Raw genomic sequence first — 22,221 nt, 5'->3', positions numbered from 1 at the left:
GCACTGACACCTGCGAGTCAAGGTTAAAAAACATATTCGCCACAGCCGGTGCGTGGTGGAAAACGTCAGAATGGGGGAATGAGGATAAAGGCATGGAAGATGGAAGTGGAGAGAGAGGATAAAGAGGAAGGAGAGAGAAAAAAGGGGAGAGCTGCCATTTCAGATAGAATAAACTTATTTACTGGAGCTGTACTCTGTAGGGGAGTCGTGGGAGAGGGTGGGGGGTGGACAGGGAAAATGGGAATTCAGGATTAATTGAAAACATCTGTGCTGTGCAAAATGGCCGCAGCAGAGGAGCCTGAAGGAGATGATAGCATAGAGGGATAATACACACACACACACAGCACTTGAGAACATATAATATATTTGATTCTGTTTTTTTCCCCCACTCTGAGCAGACAGCTGATGATGCCACCAACTGTCTGGCTTGATATCTCAGTTTGCGTTTAGGGGTGTGTGTGTGTGTGTGTGTGTGTGTGTGTGTGTGTGTGTGTGTGTGTGTGTGTGTGTGTGTGTGTGTGTGTGTGTGTGTGTGTGTGTGTGTGTGTGTGTGTGTGTGTGTGTGTGTGTGTGTGTGTGTGTGTGTGTGTGTGTGTGTGTGTGTGTGTGTGTGTGTGTGTGTGTGTGTGTGTGTGTGTGTGTGTGTGTGTGTGTGTGTGTGTGGGGGTACATCACTTTGATCGAGAAACCATCTTATTCTTAGTCGATACCAGCAGCCGGGGCTCAAAAGCGGTCAATCCTGTCTGACCTTCAGCCGCAGCGTTACAGTGGGCCAATCAGACAAAGTGTGTGTGTGTGTGTGTGTGTGTGTGTGTGTGTGTGTGTGTGTGTGTGTGTGTGTGTGTGTGTGTGTGTGTGTGTGTGTGTGTGTGTGTGTGTGTGTGTGTGTGTCTGTGTGTGTATGCACCATAATTCCAGGCGGAAGTTAAACATGGGCATGGAATAGCATCAAACACACACATTCACTTTTTTCCTCTATTCTGCATAGATATGCTTCTTTTAACTAAATGAATGTTCACCACATGTACACATATATAAACGTAAAGTCATTGATTGCCTCTGTTAGCAGGTTTTAGACCAGAGAAACTTCTAAAATATATTTGTCTATCAGTTTGGGTGAGATGCAATAAAACATAATGAGAGCTGATTAGAGACAAATTATGCTTGATTCTGCTCCTTCTTGTTGCTTTTTAGCTTCGCATTCACACCTCAAACACTGGAGGTGTGATGATGACAATCCTGCGAGTTGAATCCTTAAAATAACAACCAACACCATCGACTGTCACTACCAGTGGAACAACTTTGGGGTATTGAGAAGGAAAAATAAAACTTTGACAATTAGGAGACAACCGATTGCTATCTTCTTGGTTATTTCTGGAAACGGACGTGGACAGTTGTTGCATTTAATGGCCTCCAGATTCTCTTTGATATCACTTGTAAAACCAATGTATTACATTCATAGACATATTGCTCGGGAATTGCTTTATTGTGTGTGTATATGTTTGCAACAGGAAAACATTTAAACTAGAAAGGATTTGGATTATTAGCTTATCGCTAAACACACCAGCAAGCCTTTAAAAAGCACACACAAGGTGTAAACTCATGCGTGGACCTGCTAGCTTTCTCCAGCATGGCAACAAAAGTTAGTAGTTAACAAGTGGTGTAACCGAAAACTGATTTAAAAAAGATTGATGTCTATCCATGTCATTGCTTCTACTGACCAGTTTGTATACACTGCCTCTGCGCCTCACTAATATGCACATTGAGTTATAAGCTCAAAACAGCTGTAATGTCTGTGGGAGATGTTTCCCCCTCCTCTGATGTGCCTCAACTGCATCATAAAGACATACGAAATTGATACAAAGGGCCCCCATGGTTTGGACAACGCAGACAAATCAATTCTTTACAATTACATTCAGTACATATTCTATCAGGTGGGAAGCTGTGATGATATGTCAGCTCTTAGTTATTATGTAAACATCCTTTTGAATGGAGGACTACAGTTTGACAAACATTTGGAAGCCATTTCTAATCACCTAAAAATATTCTTTTTTTAGTGCTCGTAAAACAAATATCACAATATGGGCTTTTACATATGTTTGTTGCATATAATTGTTTTGTTTACCTCTTTTTTATTTGAATTGTAATGTTTTTGTTTCATGTTTGGAGAAAAAAAAGCTGGACACTAACCTGACTATTTAAAAAAAACTAAAAACTTTATTTTTCCTTTCAGCATTGACAGACCACTTCTTCCGTCCTTTCACAATAAAAGCCCTAGACACGTTTCCTGCCAAACTGTTTACCAGTGGGAACTCACATTTACCAATAATATAGCAACTAACAACATTAGCTGAGACTCAACAATAACTCACCTCATGCAGACTACCTGACGCTACTCTCAATACGATCCAAGTTCCGTCCTCTGACTCTGCAAATAATTCACGTCTGTGTTGCAACTCCCGCGAATTTTAGTCGATACCGGTATGTATTGTTTTTGTTTTTGTTAAGCTTATTCGCCATGACCCCGCTGTGCAATGGCCTTTAAGCAGGTGTGCAGGTTCACTAGACTTTTCTTTGTGGATAAATGAGTCTGTTTTCATATTGCCTTTGTTTGGGTCCATGTGAGTCTACAAATGTCAGGAATTGGGTGCGTCTTTCAAAGGTATGTTCAGTGTGTATTTCATTTCAAAAGTGTGGTTGTTTATCTGTTTTTAAGTGTGTGTGTGTGTGTGTGTGTGTGTGTGTGCGTGCGCGTGCGCATGCGTGCTTGTGTTTTATTGTTGTTGCTGCCTCCAGCCTACATACATATCTTGTTGAGCTTTACTTCTTATCTGTATTCGTAAGTTATCATGCTTTGTGTCTTTTAAAAAGTGTGTGTGTGTGTGTGTGTGTGTGTGTGTGTGTGTGTGTGTGTGTGTGTGTGTGTGTGTGTGTGTGTGTGTGTGTGTGTGTGTGTGTGTGTGTGTGTGTGTGTGTGTGTGTGTGTGTGTGTGTGTGAGAGAGGAGCAGCAGAGTCTCATGGCTGCAGAAGCAGAGCAGCAGCAGTCTGATATCAGCTTCTGTTGAGTCTGATTACAACCAGCTAGAGAGGGGCAAAAAACTACTCATACTACTCGAGTGTCATCCACAAAGGGTGAAAGGGAGGTGTAAAAGAAGAAAATCAATCAGTGCACTTACACACACTTAAGTAACTGTGTTACTGTCAGCTTTGTGCATTAATCTGATTTCTTTGATGTCAAGTAAACAAGAAACCTGGTTTCCATAATTGGGATAAAGAGAAATTGAGAAACTTGTTTACTTCTCTATATCTCTCCAGAAATTACTTCAGGGAAGGAAAATATCAGTGTGACAGCACAGCAGGATTAAAGGAAGATTGTTATGCATCTAAGTTTGAAAGTAAGATAATACAAGTTCTACCTAAACACTGCAGCCTGCATAAGTATACATAAATCAGGTTTGACAGATATCTCTAAAATGCACAGTTTAAGAAAAAACAGAGTCCTCTCCACAGATTCTGTAAACTATTAAAAATAAATTAACCATGGTTCCAAAATAAGGCTGAGATAAGGAGAGAATCCAAACTGCCAAAAAAAGAAAAACAGTAACAATGAAGAAGAAAATACATATTTTCCCGTTAATGTCAATACAAATCAGGTCAAATTAAAGACGCCAGAGATGTTTCGCAATTTCTAACTGGACTAGAAATAGACATTTTTGGGCTTCAGAAGAGCTTTTACACCTCGTGATTAAAACACGTTGGCCACCAGTGGCAGCAGTGAATGCTCTCCTTACACTAGAAAAAAGGCTCATTAACGACTGTCATTTTATTTTTGGTTCAGAGAGCAGGTGCTTTCAACATCTCAATGGCATATGTGGAGTGCGATTAATGACAGTCGTGCTAAACAAGAGTCACGAGCAGTGCCTCTCGTAAGTTAACTTGGCTATGTGCAGGATTTTGTATTCATCCTGCTTGTGAATCGAGTTGACTTATCATTCTTTGAGAGTTGTTAAAAACAAGAAAGAAAATCCTTCTAGAAATCATTTGGTTATAAGTTGAAAGCAAGTGCAATATTCACTCTTTCTTTAGCTCTGTTTTTGGTCTCCACCGACTCCTGGGAAAACTATTGGACTCTTTAGTTGCTTAATTCTCCACTATGTTCACCAGCTAGTTGCTTACTGTGTCTGCCTGCAGTTTAATACAGAGTAGGTGGGGTCTTGGAGTGTGTCGTGGCTGAAAATGAGGGTGATGAAAGCAGCGAGAGTGATCCAGAAGTTGTGGGCTGTTAAACCAAAACAGCTGAAATTACTAAAACACTTGTAGAACTGAGTGGAACTGCAGTGTGGTGATAATCCCCTTTACATTTCCAACATAACCTAATTTCTTCCAGCTACCTTCTACTTTTTCTAAACATGCTGAATGAAAGAGAGAAAAATGACAAGACAAAAAGAGTAAGTGAGGAAAGGCAGCAAGATATTTACAGAGTTTGAAACACAGAGGGCGAGATAAGGAAGAGAGAGATTCATGGGAAAGCAAGGGAACAGTCAGAATAAAGAAAAAAGGAGCGCGCCGGAGATGGAAGCAGGGAGAGGGGAATAAGATCAAATAAACGAGAGGCAGCGGGGGGAAAGTGAGAGTAAGAGAGAGAGGCTTGGTTGACACATAAAACAAAGATGAGACATCTAGAGAGAGAGGGAGAGATAGGCAATTGTGGAGAAGAGGCTGTTGCTGGAAAATGTAGATAGACAACTCGGAGGGAGAGAAGAAAGAAGCGACGGGATCCAGTGTGTGGAGGGGCCAGAGAGGAGGAGGAAGACAGAGGAGGGGGAAGACAGAGGAGGAGGAGGGGGAGCTAAAGAGGAGGGGAGGGGACGAGACAAGCAAGGGAGGACCAGAGCGAGGAGAGAGAGAGAGGCAGATACGGAGGTCCACAGACAGCGGCGTGCAGAGCGCAGACTGGCCATTGACGCTGCAGTTGGATTGAACACACATGCACAGACACACACACCCCTGAGGAGTGTATGAGACATGCCCAGGCTGCTTTCCATGGACACACACACACTGGCAAGGCACCAGAGAGGAAATACAGCACATCCCAGAGCCTGAGGAGTCATGGAGAGCAGCATGTTTTTTGGTGAGTTTTTATTTATTTGTGCTCACGCGCATAATTTCATCCTCGTGTGTGTCCGCAGATTCCTTCATCTAAGAGTGTTTGTTTTGACTTGTTCTGGTTACTGAGAGCACAGACAGGAGAAGCGCTGGTTTACATTAAAGGCAAAACAGTGTGAAGTTACACTGGGGAGATTCTGTTTTTTATGTTGTGTGTGTGTTCACTGCATGGGTTTTATCACAGTCAAATGTACAGTATAAGTGCACACTCCCCCCTCTCCTAGATGTAAATGGGTTCCAGCCCGCCAGTATCTTGTTCTTGAAACTAAACAAGATGGATGGGGGAGCCGGGTGCTGTTACAGGGAAGTTGCACACTGAGGAATCCCAAAACTGTTGAATGAACCTGCTCCTCAGGTAACCCCCCTTTTGTGTTGCTCATGCTCTGGTTTATTGGACTGAATCCCAGGTGGTGTTGCTGCTGAGAATACAAGCTTCGGATTTCATTGTGACCAGCTGACTGTTCGTAGGAATTCAAGTAAGATCAGAGATGGCAACACTGAGAGCCACTAGATATTCTCATCTGTATAGTATATTTACAGAAATCAAAGGAAAGGCCCCTTCCATTAGTTTTTTTTATGGAGGAGACTGGAGAAGGCTTGGGAAGACTTAATGCGCGAGTGGCTCCTCGTCAAGTGCTCTTCTCACGGCTGGCTTACAGTCACATAGGAGGAATAATTACACAGGGATCCGGAGCGCTGAGGGGGTGATTTCTTAAATGAAAAACGATTTTTTTTTTCATCCCGGGGATTAAAGTGATCTGAAGTTACAGACTGTGGCTTGTAAGTGCGAGAAGGATTTTCTCTTGTTATGCCATACACAGAGAAGGAGGGGGTTGTGGGGGGGGGGGCTGGTGGCTTAGAAATGAATAAGCTTTCAGGTGCAGAGACAGCTTCAGCCCTTTGAGAATCGACCGCCGACATCAGTCAGGTGCGCAGCTTCTGGGAAGCAAAGAATGGATGGGTTTGGACATTGTCCCCTTTTTAACCTGAAATCAAACGAAGAGTTGGTGATGTTTCTTTTCATACGTTTTTTTGTTTGACAAAGAACAAACTTATCTCCAGGGCTCAATGTGAAGCAAACAACAAGAGGAGTAAAGGTCACTGTGTTTGTGTACTTGTGAGCTGCTTTGCTTTAACATTTATGAATCCTTAGTGCACAACCGCACTGCACTCCAGAGAGAAAATAGATGGTATCTGTTAAAAGATTAATAACACTGCTTGTTCAGCAACTCTGCATTGCTGCTACCTAATTGGAACACGTTTTTTGTTAAAGTAATTATTATCCGGTGATATATCATGAGACTCTTGACCTCGGTGCCAAAATAGACAAGAATATAAACAGATCAAAAGAAAATGCTCCTCTTGCATACATCAAAAGAAGGCCGTAAAAAGAGCCGTAACCCAGCAGGATAATAGGTCTTTAGTTGGTGCTGCAATCATACAAGCTATTAGTGTTGTTTCGTCGAGGGCCCGGAGGAAAACCATCCGGTGTGTCTGGCTTTGTGGTCGGCGTTAAATGGCACGTAAACATATTTTTGGTTAACCTCAGATTACAGAGCACATAGGAAGTGATTTTGGGGTCTGGTTCAGAGACAGCTGAGTTTATTAGCGAGCCTCAGTCATGACAGCAGCAAAAGCTACAGTATGCTAATCTGGAGAGGAGTTATGCACCTCGGAGCAAAGTGCATGCTGTAAGCCACACGCTTGTGAGATTTATGGGATTTCTTACGAACACAGAGTTTATCCTGCAAAGGTTAATTGGAAAATCAGTGAAAGTTTAGCTTAAAAGCAAAATAAATAAGAATGCTTTAAATCTGTCCTTTTTGCTCACTTTGTTCGATGTAATAGGGGTGAAATGATCTTATCCTCCTCGCTGGAAGCGTGGTACTGATCTGAGAGCATGCTAAGGGCCGCAGAATACAATCAGCACACTCCAGGAAAACACAAAGGTGTTAATCACATCTGAAGCGTCATCAGCATACAAATTACTTTCAGAGAAATTCAGATTTATCTAATAATTGGATTTATGTTTACTGAGGGAAAAGGAATTATGTGCCAGAGCAAGCTTTTTATTTGGAGGCTCTCCGGCGGTGTGGACTCTCAGTCTCTCTGGGCAGATCTTATCGGGGGAGCAGCCAGGTTCAGGACACTAAAAGGAGGACGGTGGAGCAGAGCGGAGCAAGATGATTAATTATTAATGCCAGACGGCGTCCTCCAGACATCATTTTAACTCTCCCCCTCTCTCGACATAATGCCGCAGGAGTAAAAAGCGCTTCAGCCCAGATAAGGGAATATTTCAGGAAGGGCAATGCAGAGGACAGCCGAGTCTGAAACACACCCTGATGTACAGTACACACATCCTGTCCAATGAACTGCTCGTATTGTCTAACACTGTATAAACTGCATCATTAAACACAGCCTCAAAGAGAATGGATAAACAAAGGCCACTGGGTAAAAAACTTTCATCAATTTTAATCTGTTTCAAATGTTTCTGGAAGTCAGATTTCATCTTTTTTTTTGCATCGTTACACTTCTGGGCAAAGCAGGCAGAAAAGCAATCTCAAAAAGCCCTAGGTTCAGTTTGTGTCAACTGGTTTGTGGTAATTTAATTAAAATTGTGTTTTAGAATATGCACCCCTAAAGCATTATATCATCTGACATGATAAGAGCTTTTAAAGCTGCGTTACTTTGTTTCGTTTGGCTACTCTGAGAGAAGCTGGAAAACACACGTTTAATATATTAATGCCTTATAAATGTGTTATGGGTAATGTGTTAGCAAACTGTTTACACATCCAGCAAACATCAGGGAACATTAACATTCATTTAGAGACATGTCTCTGGTGATGTGAGTACCGTACGTGCAATTCACTTTCCTTCCAGCTCCGTTTTGTCTCTTTAGCTGCCAAATGTTTACAGGCTAGTCCCTGACTTTGACAATTGGTGCTGGGTATAGAGTTGTTTTCTGGCTTTTTTGCTAAAAACAGCTGCCTGTGGTATCTGGAATTGATGCAGACAAGATCGGATTGAACAAAACAGTTGTGCAAAAACTACTTTTGAGACTTTTAATATTTTAATAATATGCTTATATATTGCATATTTAGAAATTAATTCACGTGCAATTAAATGACAATGCAGAAAAAGTAGTATTCCAGCAATGCATGCAGTACACAGAGAGGAGGGGTTGTGTGGCACCAAGGCTATATCAGCTGATTCTTTCATTCTTTCTAAATCACATTTTTATGATACATATTCTATTGGAATTCCTGGTGTTTGTTGGTTTTAAGCACTCTTTGCAGCTTTCTGTGTGGCTTTAAATAAATCTGTGGCTACAATTTACATAGGCAAACATTTCACAACCTCACATTTCACTTTTAACCAGCACATACCTCCTCTCGGTCGTTGCATGAGAAGCTCATAGTGAGAAATTGTCCCTCAGATACAAGACTTCATTCCCTATGTAAAGAAATGAGTGCAGGGGGACATGGTACAGATGGGGCAATGACATATAACCAGGCTGTCATTTGAATTTATGATTTCTATTTGTTTGGCTTGAACTTGTTTTGATTACTTTGATTTGATAAATAAATTTTGCAGACTAAAAAACTGAATATAAGGCTGATGGCAAAACTGTCTTTTTTTCCACATTTCCACACTTAACTCCCAGGCTGCTCAGACAGTCTCTTTTCAGTTATTTTAATGATTTTCGCCTGCTGACCTTTCACTCTCCCGAGCCACTCTCTATGCGAAGTAGATGACAGCGCATGCCGTCGAGACTCAGGCCACACGGGGCCCTGCACTCTGTCGACGGAGTCAACATTTAGAAGCGGGCCACATAACTCAAATATTAACATTTTTAAGCCAAACTCAAGTCAAATATTGACATCTCTAACAAAGTGATAATTATGGTTGCCATCTGTGCTTCTGTGCCAGAGCATGCTGTAACAGGATTTTTCTGCATTAGTGTTGAAGCATCTTGAAGTCCGTGTGGAGACTCAGGGTTAAAGATCAGAATAGCAGCCAGGGCTAATTTCTCTGCTCTGCTTAATATTTTTTTTCACACATTTGCTGATGATGACAGATGATCAGGCTGAAAGCGTTGAAACTGTTGCAGCAGGCTGGAATGTGACTTTTTGTTCAGGCATGTTTTTCTGGATTGCGATTGTTGCGTGTTATATTTTACAAAGGTAGACAAAATAAAAATATGTTTGCCTTATTTTACCTCGAACGGGGGGTGGAAGGTATATGAGGTGAACAAGGTTAAATCCAGTGACAATTACATTGAGGAAGAATAAGTATTACTCAAACACTCAATACTTCAAACTGCAATACTATTTGGAAACTCTATTAAAGCTTTACAAATGTTGCTGTTTAGCCATGCAGCATCGTGTCTCTAAGGATGGCAATGATCAATTTCTTCTTTCCTTCGTCTGCAAGTGAGGACTTGTGATCGAAAATTCATAAAAGTTATTCTTAGTCAGTTAGTTTTTTATCAGCCTGTTTTGGATCCAGTGGCTTCACTTCTTTTGTCCAGACGGAAATATCTCAAGACGTATTGAATAGATTGTCACAACATTTGGGAAAAACTGCGATGCCTTTTATATTAAAATTGTAATTTGTCCTCAAATATGGTTTACTTCCAATCCCTGCTAAACTAATTGAGTACTGAATAGCATATTCATTGCCCATGTGTGCTCTTGTGTCTACTTGAAATTGAATGTGGGTTACCCTCAGTTTAGCAGCTCTCAGAACCAAACATGGAGTCACTGTAGTTGCACCTGAAATGGATGAAGTGTGTTTAGTTTGCGTGAAATATAGGCAGGATTATATATGCTGGATTGTGCAAGAAACACATCTGTGCCCAACATGGTTGTAGAATTTTTTTTTGTGAACATATGATCAACGTTTAAAATGTGATAAAAATCGAACTACACGCGATGAAATAAAGTAGTTTAAATAGTTCTTCTTTGCCCAGGTACAACATTAAAAAGAAAAAGTATCACGTTAATATTATTTAAAAGGTACAGAAGGCCTAATGTACTTCTAACCATGTTCCTTTTACAGAAGGGACATTTTAAGTGCAAGATGAGTTCTCATATGGAGTGTTTTAAGCTTATTCTTGTAGGGTCTGAATAGGATACTTCTTCAAGCGGCTACAGTGTCAATACAAAACACTTAAGACTGTAATGTGAAACTAATCATCTCTGTGTGATGTTTTGTCATGAAGGACTCCAGTCGTTATGACACATCATATTTCATCTCCTATCACTCAGCAAACCAAACATGACCCTATCGTCAAAATGCACTTTTCAGTTTGTCAGTCTTCATCTCGCTGCAGACTAATCCCCCACATCAGCCCTGGTGTGTTTGGCTGTCGGGCCATGAGTGCTGGATTTGGCCGGCGCGTGGTGAGGCGTGCTTGTGGGTTGACGTCAGGCCGGCATGTCGAGAGATGGCATGGTTGGATGATCCCTACAGAATGACATGCTTTGCTAAAGTTGGGACGAAGACGTGCCTCCACATGAGAGACGGCATGTGTTCTTTTTCCAACAGATGGCAGCGCTCCGCGGCTGGAGGGCGAAGACAGAGTGGGAGAAGGGGAGACAGTCTGTGGTTTCTCCCTTTTCTCCTCTTGTGTTTATGACTTTTATTTACCCCTTACCACAGCCTGGGGTCCAAAACGTGGCAAACCGTGTTTTTATTTGTCTCAAGACGGCGGTTTGATACAGTATCTGCCAGCGCTTTAGAGCCATGCTGGCCCAGAGTTCCACTGTTGTTAAATGTGCAGCAATACAAAAATCATCCCTCTGGTTCTGATTACAGCTTCGTGAAATGGCTTCTTTAATTCCTAATGTTTTGGAGGGCTATGACGGTTTTCTTTGCCTTTTTTTCATCCTGTAGTGTTGAAATCAGCCGTGTGCTGTTTCCAATTGTGGGTTTTAAAGCGATCTGCTGGCGTGGCGAACTCACATGACAATAAAAGTATTTACTTTGTTTTTCCTAGAGATGTGAAGGCCTGGCCTGCTTTGCTATTAACTCATCTCAGAAGACAAACTGTGCCTGTTACAGTCATTCCACATCAGCTCTTTGTGGAATGAGAACATCTGTTTTGGACGGATTAACATCATCGCTGTGTCACATAGTTATCATCTGCATCTACAGTTTATTCCAAGTGCATAATATGGGTTTGACTGTGATTTAAAGAAGAAACTAAATCCAGAATTCTTGAGTCTTAAGTCAATTTATCACAGACACAATCATTGAGCCAATGGAGACCATTCTTACGGCCCGTCTACACTACAGGCATCGAATGCTTTCAACGCTTCGCCCATTCACTTGAATGGGGTGACGTAGAAGATTTTTAATCTTCACCGAACTGCATTTGAGCAATGTTGCCCATGTTCAACTTTTGAGGCTCGATGCTTAGCATCAGCCAATCAAATCCCGTTTATGCAATTCCCGCCAGTACAAGCGCTAGCCAATCAAACCGTGTGTATGCTGATACCGCAGGTCTTGACTATTTTCCATATGTCATAAAATGGAGGATAAATTAATCATTGCCGTGGCAAGTGTCCCAGTCCTGTATGACTGTACTCTATTCACCTACCGGGACCTAAACCGGAGGAACCAGGCATGGCGGGAGGTGGCAGAGACAGTTGGTGAAACTGGTAGGTTTTCAACTGTTTGGGGAGTTTATATCCAGTTTACTTCGTTGAAGAAGCGGGATGTTTTTTGCTTTGTATGCCGGGGGCGGGCGGGAGATTCCTGATTGGTTGTTGGTCGCCTTGGGCGTGAGAAATCGCCAAGCCTCAGACACGCCCAGCTTCAAGATTTTTTGATGCCTGTAGTGTAGACGGGCCGTAATCGTGGTGTTAACGGGTTGACAAACCTCAGAATGTACACATACTTCAATAATAGCCGAGATTAAAAAATTGACCTTTTTAATTTTGTCCAAACATCAGGCATTCAGCGTCAAAGCATGAAAACTATGAATAATTAAGTTCTCAGAGTTTGTAAAGAAAAGAAAGACATTTATGTAATCATATACTGATATTTTGAAATAAAACCATACAGAAATGCTGAAAAAATAATGCAAAATCTCTATAAATGTATTTCAGCATGGAAATTCACTCTTGACCTTGTATAGTCTCAACCCCAGGTCCGACAAGTTATTCTGGAGCTTGCAACTCTGCTATTTAAAGCCTTGTAAAGTTCAGAAAACATAGACCTTCAGTTGATATTATTATGTCAAAAGAAATTATGAATGACATGAAAAAGCCAAAAAAAAAATTTCTCATACCCAAAAATGAGGGAAAGAAAATGAAGGTATTGGGAGTTTGTGATGTATAATAAAAACCATGTTATAAAATGATGTCTTTTAAATGATGGAAATCCTCAAAAAGGAATGAGGTTCAAGGTACTCCAGTGTTGAAGCTTTAAAACCATCCAAATTGGAGATTTTGGGGGATTTCCGTGCCTCCAGCTGAGGTTCAACCCACTGTAGAACATCTGAAAAGTTGTTTTTACTCCTGGTATTAATATAAATCAAATCAACTCGCTGGAACTAATGCAAGGTATGCATACTTTGGCTGCCTTGTTAACAGAGGAGTTACATACTTGAATGTATGAGTAATACAGATAAGATGTTACACAGTGCAGAGACACATTGTTTTACAGACTAAACAAACTCTGACGGTTCACTCGGAAGATTTCGGCTCAGCTTTGTTTCCCTGCTGCCATCTGCATTTCAATATGTTGCCTTTGCTCTGCCTCCTACAGGTAACACATGTCAAAATGGCCTCATGCCCACCCTGGTGCGTCCCACCCTGCCTGGCATCCAGACCTCACTGGGCATGAAGCAGTTTTTCCCGTTTCCATTGGATACGGCCGCAGCCATCAGCCTCTTCCAAGGATTCAACGCGGTGAGTCTCATCTTTATCCTATATTTGTCACATGATCTGCAGCTGCTTTATGTTCAGGATTCCACATCTATTTGTTATATATCTCTGAAATATTCATATCTGGAGACATCTTTATTTAAAACCGTTATCACTGATTCAACGCTGCAGACAAAGAGCAGCTTCAAGGCATCGAGGTCTGACCTTCCTCAACCTGATGTTGTCAAGTTCATGCATCTCTCTTTTTTTTAATAAAATATATATATAAAATGCACTCTCTGTTAGCCTGGGTACATCTAATTCAATATGCTTTTAATGCAAGACTATAAAGAAAAGCACAACAGGAATATTTGTAATGGTTCTGAGCTTCTGACTATCCACTTTAGAGGAGTACATTTCCATCTGAGAGTATGTTTTGTTATGCAAATATGTATGCAATATGTAGAAGTCTCGACTGTGTTTTTCTATTATGGCAAACGCATCGTTTTTCCCGAGACGCATTTGTGGACAATGTGCAATTATTCTGAGAGCGCTCTTACTCTCCTGCCAGTTTGCATATTCAACTTTATCCTGGAGATTTATTGACAGCTCTGTCTTTAGACTCCAAGACCAAAACTCACTAATAGTTATTTATATCTTAAGCAATATGTCTGCCGAATGCAACTCATCTTCTTATTCATCTCCACATCTGTTTTTAATTTAAACCCAATACAGAAATATATTTTACAATAGAAATTGCTGAAAGCCAGTTGGCAATTTACTCTAGTCTGAACCATTTATTTTAAATGTGCAGTAGGTTACGGAGTAATGACTAAGTAAGCCTTATCTCTGTGAGACATTCTGAGAGCGATGAACGTTTCTAAAACATACTCCATGTTGCACTAATCTCCGTTTGGAAATTAAGGACAATGAGCAATTACTTTGAAACAATGACTGAATAATTGTAATTTTTAAAGCAAGGAAGCCACATTTTTCATAGCTTCTGGAGTATTAAACACATTTTCAATCCGATTTGAACAAGCCATTTTAATTGTGTATTCAGGTAAATCAAGATGTTTGTATTTTCCAACATTTTACAGACGATGAAATTGATGAATGGAAAGAAATAGTCTGCAGATTAGACGATTATGAAAATAATAAACACGGTGTAGCCCTGAACACAGTAGCGACCCCTTCCTGTCATGATTCATTGTTGATGTTGCAATATTAAAGTTATATATTAATTTCTATGTTGTTAAGTTGATGTGGAAAAGGATGCATCATGTTTATAGATTTAAAAGACTCCCCGTATAGCTCATCGTTTTTTAAACAGGCACGGAAACAAACTCTATACTAGACCCTTTCTCCAGAATCGAGAACTGATGTTAACAGCTTTCTGAAATGCAATGCTAGCATGTGGCTGCACAGACCTTATTGGATTTGCGATTGTTGAGGCACTACCTTTTTAAATGGAGCACTCATCCACTATGCACTTACTGTACCAGGACTCGTACGCACACTCATATGGATCTATTGATTTTTCTTTTAAAAGCAGAAAGTAATTATGAAGAAATATGTGGCCATGTGCAGCTCATATCTTCAAGGCCATCAAAACAACATGATGACTCCTGGTAAAAAGAAAAACCCTGACAGATAAAAGTCTAAAAGCTTTTTTTGTTCAGTGTCTTCTTTTGAATTACATGGATAGCTCAATTTAAAATCTGTTGGAAAGAACGGGTTGAAATATGGAGCACAGCTGGATAAGAGTGAGGGGAAAAACACACATGAAGGAACAAAAAGAAAAGTGGGGACATCAAGGCGAGAACCTAACCCTTGATGATAGATGTTTCGTGAGAAATGTCAGGAATACTGGTCCCTTCTCTCTCCCAGTCTAATCTGTATTTAATAGACTTGTCTTCGGATAATGAGTAATACACTGGGAAGCCTCCAAGTGGTGGAAAGCTGATACTAGATTAACACGAAGTAATCACCTCTCATTCTCTGACACACACACACACACACACACACACACACACACACACACACACACACACACACACACACACACACACACACACACACACACACACACACACACACACACACACACACACACACACACACACACACACACACACACACACACACACACACACACACACACACACACACACACACACACACACACACACACACACACACCCACACACACACACACACACACACACACACACACACACACACACACACACACACACACACCATGTATACATCACTTCAGGGGACATTACATTGACGTACATGCATTTCCTGGAGACTTATCCTAACCTTAACCATAACATACACATGCCTTACCCTTAAAAAAAACTAATCCTAAACCTAACCAAGTCTTCCCCCTAAAATGAATGATTCCCCTCATGGGGACCTCCATTATGTCCCCATAAGGGAGGCGAGTCCCCACACGGGACTGTGTAAACAGATTTAGGTCCCCACAAGGATAGTAATGCTAGGCCACACACACACACACACACACACACACACACACACACACACACACACACACACACACACACACACACACACACACACACAGCATTCTTGCGCTTTCCTCTCATTCTCTCTCAGTTTTCCTTTTTGTCACTTATTCTCTCAAACTTTTCTCACAGCTCGTGATTTATTTATAATCAGTTGTAAAAGCACGAGTTGACACCAGCCTCTGGTTTCAAACATAACTTATTGGTTTACACTCTGCAGGCTTCAACTTTTTCAGCACTTTTAAAACCAGTGTAAGTTCGTTGTTTTAAGGGTACAACAAAGGAGCCTGATGCAAGCTTGTGGGCCGTGTCTCTTTACGTGTTATGTGTGGTTTCATGGGTGGGAAAATATGTTTTACAAATCTTATAATAACCAAGAGCTGAGATGTCAAATCAGTGCCACAGGGGAAAAGTCCTTGACTCAAATATTGAGTCAAGTTAAAGCAAACTTAGTGGCAACATATTGTACCTGAAGTGAAAGTACAACCTTGAATCTGCAAGGATTTTGTTGGCTTTCAGATCCATTGAAGAAGATAATAAATAAGGAAAAATATAAGAAAAGAAAGCCAGGAAGTTAAACATCTGAGAAAAAAAGCTAAAAAAGGATTGAAGGAAATCAACACATAAAGAAAGAAAGACAGAAGGGAAGAAAACAAGAAGAAAGGATAAAAAAAAGCTTAGGGATATATTTAGGGTTTGTACCGTTAAATGTAACATTTGTTTCCAACTACAAATCGAGCATGCCACGTGGAATTACAAAAATATCCTCAAGATTAAAGTATGCAAATAACTTTCTTGACTTTAACAAAAAATGTTCTTTCTGCCTCCACATATGGGTAATATGACTTCAGTCAAGCAGTGTATCAGAAGATGCAGATCTCTGTAATTGCACACAGAAACCAAACAGCTGTTCGATTGACTGCAGCAGAGTGTGATTTACGGCTGAAGTAAGTTTCCATCTGAACTCCCACTGACGGCACACTCTTAATATCTGCTGGAGATGAGGTCAGATATGCTTACGTGCCCTCAGGGCTCAATAAACATTTACACTCTCTTATTATAAAACAACATGAAATAATCCTATATATGATGACAGTTCTTCCATTAACACAATAACGGCACACTTCCTCCCAGCAACACTCACATTATTGGATGTGTTTTTCACTTGTGGTGCAAAAGAAAAATAGAGAATACTAAAAGTGTGTGCGTGTCCACACCTGCATGAAATGGGACTAATAGCAAAGTCTCTTGTCGAGCTTTTGTGCAATCCTGTTCTGGACGTAGTGACTGACACTTCAAGGAAGTCTTTAGCCGGAGGGGAAGAAAGACTTTTTGTTATCCAACTGCATGTTCTCTCTCCCTCTCTCTTTTTTCCCTAGTGAGCCTCTTAATCCAAGGAAATGTAACAGAAAAATGTGGTTTCAGGACATAAAAAAACCCTTCATGCATGTAACTGCATGTGCTCAGAGACACACGGGAGTAAAAAGGTCTTTGTGGAGGCTCCAGTTTGAAAGGAGCTCTCAGACAAACAAAGTCATTCTGTAGTTCATAAAAGAGAGGAAGATTGAGAGTGTTGTCTTGTGGTGGTCGTTCTTTTATTACCAGGTGTGGAGCAGTTTATGAGCTTCTTTATTTCCACTCCTATTTCTTCAGGCCTAACACAACCCTGAGTGATTTGAATAAATTCAGTTTTTAATAAATGGGTTATTCTAATTTGTCTTATTCTATTCAGGTATTGTTTTAATATAGTGTCATGCTTAAGTATGTATCTATCCTTCTGCAGTCACCCATTGCCAGACAACTGAACTACATTCTCGATCATGTTTTGAGGGAAGCGTTCTATTGTGCCGACCAACTGTTTAAACCGTAATGGATGCGGTTTTAAACAGTTGGTTGAGTTGTAAAACAAAACCAAACAAAACAAAAAGGCAATTACATTAATTTGTTGGTTTTAGAAATAAAGATCATGGTTTGGCTCAAAATGGGTATGTAACAACTAGGTTACAGACGTAAATGTAGTCATGATGTTGCCACCACTATGCTTCACTATTTTACTCTTGTTTCATCCAGACAAGACGTTTAGAATTCAGGCCAAACTGTTCGATATTGGTTTCATCAGACCAGATAATCTTGTTTTTCACGGTCTGAGAATCCTTAAGGATCCATGCCAGCGCTCTTACAGCAGCCCGTCTCCCTGGTTTGTTCAGCTCTAGGAAGAGTCCTAATTGTTCCAAACTTCCTACAAATAGAAATGAAATAGGCTGGGCTAATAAAACGTTTCATGCAGTATTTTCTCTGCAGCCTCCTTTAGATCTGTTCATTGTCGCAATTCTCTAAACTCTGCAGGATCGTTCCGTGACTTTGAGGCTTGTTCTTGATCTGATTTTCTTCGTCACCTGTGAGTTTACAGTCGTGTGTGTGTGTTCTCAAAACCAGCCCAGAGGTGGGAAGTAACTAAGTACATTTACTCAAGTGCGAACTTGTACTTTCAATGTTATGCTACTTTGTACTTCTACTCCACTACAATTCAGAGGTAAATGGTGTTCTTTTACTCCACTACATTAATGTTGTACCTTCAGTTACTTTACTTGGATTAATGTTGTGAAATATAATCAACACTTAAATAACACCTGGAGTAAAGTAACTGAGTAAAGGTTCTGTGCAGTATACAAAGTCATTAAAGTTGGCTGCACCTTTACCAGCTTTGATAACTCTTTTAATGCATCAATAATTATAATAAAAAAACATATAATATAAATTATTCTGAAATTGATCAATCTGCATAATGAGTACTTATACTTTTGGTACTATGATTATATTTTGATGTTAGTACTTTTGTACTTTTATTTGAGTAATATTTTTGATTGCAGGACTTTTACTTGTAACAGAGTATTTCTACACTCTGGTACTTCTCCTTTAACTCAAGTACTTCTCCCACCTAGGATCCAGCCCAATCAGTTGAACGAACCATAGTTGGATCAGGTGTAGAAAAACACCTCAAAGATAATTAAGAGGCACATGAGCATAATTTGAAGTGTGCACGAATGAATAGCTTACATGCATGAGTAAATTAAATGTGGTGAACATATGTTGATGGAATAAATAGAAAAACAGGCTGCATTTTAATCACACTTTCCTTCTCTTAAAAAACACACGAAGCAAGATGAAGATAACAGAATATTCACATGAATATCTCTATTCAAAATCTAAACTTGACTTACTTTAGATTTTCCATTGCCTAATTTTCACAGTTTAAGATAAGATAATATAAACCTTATTAATCCTCATAGAAAATGCAGGTATCAAAGAAGCAACATAATACATAAATGTAATGTAACAATGTAATGGGGCATAAATATATATGTGATTAATTATGAATTTGGTAAATATTTATAAAAGTCTATGTGCAAGTGTGCATGTCAGTGTAATATCAAATTCCATTGTGGAGAATGTAATCAACATGTAGGCCTTAGTTGGACACATCCGAGTCAGTGGCCTTATATTCATTTATGGCAGCACCTCGGCTTGGCCTGTTGATAAATATATCAGTGACAGATCTTGATGAAATGAATTAAACATGTCTGTTGCAATCACAGTTTTCGGGCTCTGTCTAACGTAACATTCCTCATTTGTTTTCATATGATTAGGGAATAGATTCAATGTTTGCTTTATTTCTTTTTTTAGGGACAGAATGTGGATTTAGAGCCAAGCACGAGAAATGATGACCAACCTGTCACAATGTATTACTTCCCTGCCGTTAGGAATTCAATGTATTTTCTCAACGCATAATGAGCGAATTAATCCTGCAGCCGGAGTGAAATCAGTGAACTTAATCATCAAAATTGAACGCTAAAATCAGAATACCAAGCAACAGAAAAAGCGAGAATGGGTTTTGCAGCTTGAAAACGCGAGGCGAATCTCTCTGCCTTTTTATGTTGTTGAAGGCGGCCAGATCAGACAGAATGATTTCAAAATATTTTACCAACGATGTAAGCTTGACAGAAAAACATAAAAGTGAATGGTAGCTTTTACACATTTTGAACATTTTGAATGAAGGAAATCTTAAGTACCACACTCACTCAAGGACTAGTGTTTTTATCATGGTACCGTGTTGTTTAGTCACATAGCTCTGGGTATCCAGCAACATTCAACACTATTCATCCTTTATTCATCATACATCTTTTCAACTTCAGGCATTTACGGCGCTTGTATAAAAACAAAAAAGGGCATAGAGTGCACAATTGAGGAATCAAACAACCAGCCTCACTCATATTGAAACCTTTAAACGAGCCTTCCACACACTCAGCCCCGCCTGCCTGAAACGCCTCCATTGGACTCCTTTGTTTACTTCCATAACATAATGAAATCATTATGTAACACTTGTGCTTCTATTGGTCAGCGCTCCAACACATTTTATGTGATAGGCAAAGAGGCGGGACAACTCTAAGAGGTTGACCAATCACAACAGAGCCAGCCAGCTAACCAATCGGAGCAGACTGGGCTCTGGTTTCAGACAGAGGGTGAAAAGAGGCGATGCAGCACAGGCAGTATGAGAACAATAAAGACCTTTTTGAATGTTAAAGTATGTAAACATGTCAAAGTAGAGGCACCAAATACAGTTATGAACCTGAACATCTGAATATTATGTCCTCTAAAAAAGTCTGATACCTCGGAACCTAAACCTACTGTATACTGTGTTGCTGTTGACCTGATTTGAAACTCAATGTGTTGAGGATGCTTTAAAGTTAATTTACAGTAAAGAGGCCATTCCATGGGGAAAGAAACAGAACGAGAGCTTTGAAGAACTTTTTGAATTGCTCTGCAACTTTCAATTGATTCAGTCGTGGAAGAGTTATTGAGATTGCCACCTCGAAAGAAATGGAGCAAACGAGAGAAGAAAAAGGGGAGGAAAGGAAGGAGAGCTCAACAGGAACGGCTGAGTTTTGGAGTGTAATGAAAGGGAAAAGTGAACGGGGCAAAAGTAGTTTTCAGTTTAACAGAGTGGTCGAGGTGTGTGTTTGTGTGAGTGTGTGTGTGTCTTTCTTTGGCCCGGGAAATAAGATCTATCTTGCCCAGAGCTTACATTTGTCTTGAAGAAACAATACAACCTCCATTTCCGCCTGCAGAGTAATCAGGAATGTGATTTATCGATTCTGTGCGCAGATCTGCACGCTGGGAAATTGCTTTGTAGTCCTGCAGCAGCAATGACACAGAGGCCTCCGTGTGCTCCCACGACAGCATCACAGTCCATTTTAAATGTGTACCCACCCTCGCTAAGTCAATGTTAGCTTCAATGGCTGTAATGTGCTTTTCGACAAAGCACATAACGCAGTGAAGCCAGAGAAATCCTATTGTGCGTTCACGGCACTAGAAGTAAATATCCCATTGGTTTGTCCATGGTCGATGTAAGGTGACAGTGGAGCACTTCCAAGAATCAAATCCCCGATGTGTTTACTATCAGTCAGATGATGGACTCATTGATGGCTGTTTGAAGGAACGGTTGAGCTCTGTAGGTGAGATGAACCTTGTTTTACGGGTCAGAAAAGAAACAGTTGGTGAGTTTTTCAGCGTGAAATTTCATCTGCACCTCTGTCCAAAGCTCTCCATAGCAACAGAAGCTGAGGCTCATCTGTATTGTAGTATTATGGGATGGCCAATTACCAAAGGGCCACAAAAAATGCCAAAAATAGTTTATCATGTATTTGAGATGTGTTTATATATTACATTACATTACATTGCATTTAGCTGACGTTTTTTTCCAAAGCGACTTACAATAAGTGCGTTCGACCAACAAAATACAAACTTGAAGAAAACAGAATCATATAAATACATCAGGTTTCATAGAGCTAAAACATTTCAAGTGCTACTCAACTGGCTTTAGATAAGCCAGACCTTTATTAGTATACAAGTGCTTTGTTAATAGTTCTATCGCTCGAAGTGGAGTCGAAAGAGATGAGTTTTCAGTCTGCGCCGGAAGATGTGTAAGCTTTCTGCTGTCCTGATTTCAATGGGGAGCTCATTCCACCATTTGCTCTGATTGACAATATGTAAGGTGAACATTTTTAATAATTATCATTTGACTCTGCTTCTCTCGGCTCTTTGGAGCATTTTAGCATCTTTCTGCTCTCCGATTGATTTTAAAGCCTTAAACATTACTGCTTTAGTTCTCGCTCAATGTTCTGTATTAATCCGATGATATGACCTTTTGAATTGCAGCTGAAAATCTAGAGATTCCCTCTCCAAATGAGGGCTAATGTTGCTGTTTTTCTGCTGGATATGTGAATGGGCTGTTGTCAACACGCCTAGCCGTAACACCTAGAGATGAAGTGATTAAAACTGGAAGCAATATTATCATTTCAATTTTGTCTTACAATAACGTCACAAAGTGATTATCCGATACCTATGGTATTGTTACATTATCGAAGAGACTATTCCGTTTAGTTGGATATCATCTGAGTACAAAAAGGATCCAGCATAGTACAACTACTTCATGAACTAGCAGCTCCTTCTTCCCTTCAGCTTTTTGTATTTATTTTTGACTTTCAAATGAAGAATGATCACCCAAATCATGCTGTGTGAAGATAAAATAAAAAGAACAAAGGACAAGTCCGGTCTGTTTTGCATACTCTCATTTGATTTACACATG

At 40.2% G+C, this 22,221-nt stretch overlaps 1 protein-coding gene across 4 annotated transcripts in view; it reads left to right on the top strand.

Moving 5' to 3' along the window:
• Positions 1-2,322: 2,322 nt before the first annotated feature.
• Positions 2,323-22,221, top strand: part of znf385d (zinc finger protein 385D) — a 75,933-nt gene continuing 56,034 nt past the window's right edge. For 2 of the 4 annotated variants that reach the window (XM_079691838.1, XM_079691837.1), the window contains exons 1-2: positions 4,858-5,132; positions 12,944-13,086. In XM_079691838.1, coding sequence (XP_079547964.1) covers positions 5,111-5,132; positions 12,944-13,086 — 165 coding nt within the window. In that variant the 5' untranslated portion in view covers positions 4,858-5,110. Of the gene's footprint in view, positions 2,482-4,857; positions 5,133-11,710; positions 11,833-12,943; positions 13,087-22,221 lie in introns of those variants that run through there. The other 2 variants (XM_079691840.1, XM_079691839.1) reach the window with 2 other exon arrangements.

This window comes from Notothenia rossii (genome assembly GCF_949606895.1).
Source record: "Notothenia rossii genome assembly, chromosome: 7".
Classification (NCBI taxonomy): Eukaryota; Metazoa; Chordata; class Actinopteri; order Perciformes; family Nototheniidae; genus Notothenia; species Notothenia rossii.
This window is presented reverse-complemented; position numbering and strand designations above follow the sequence as displayed.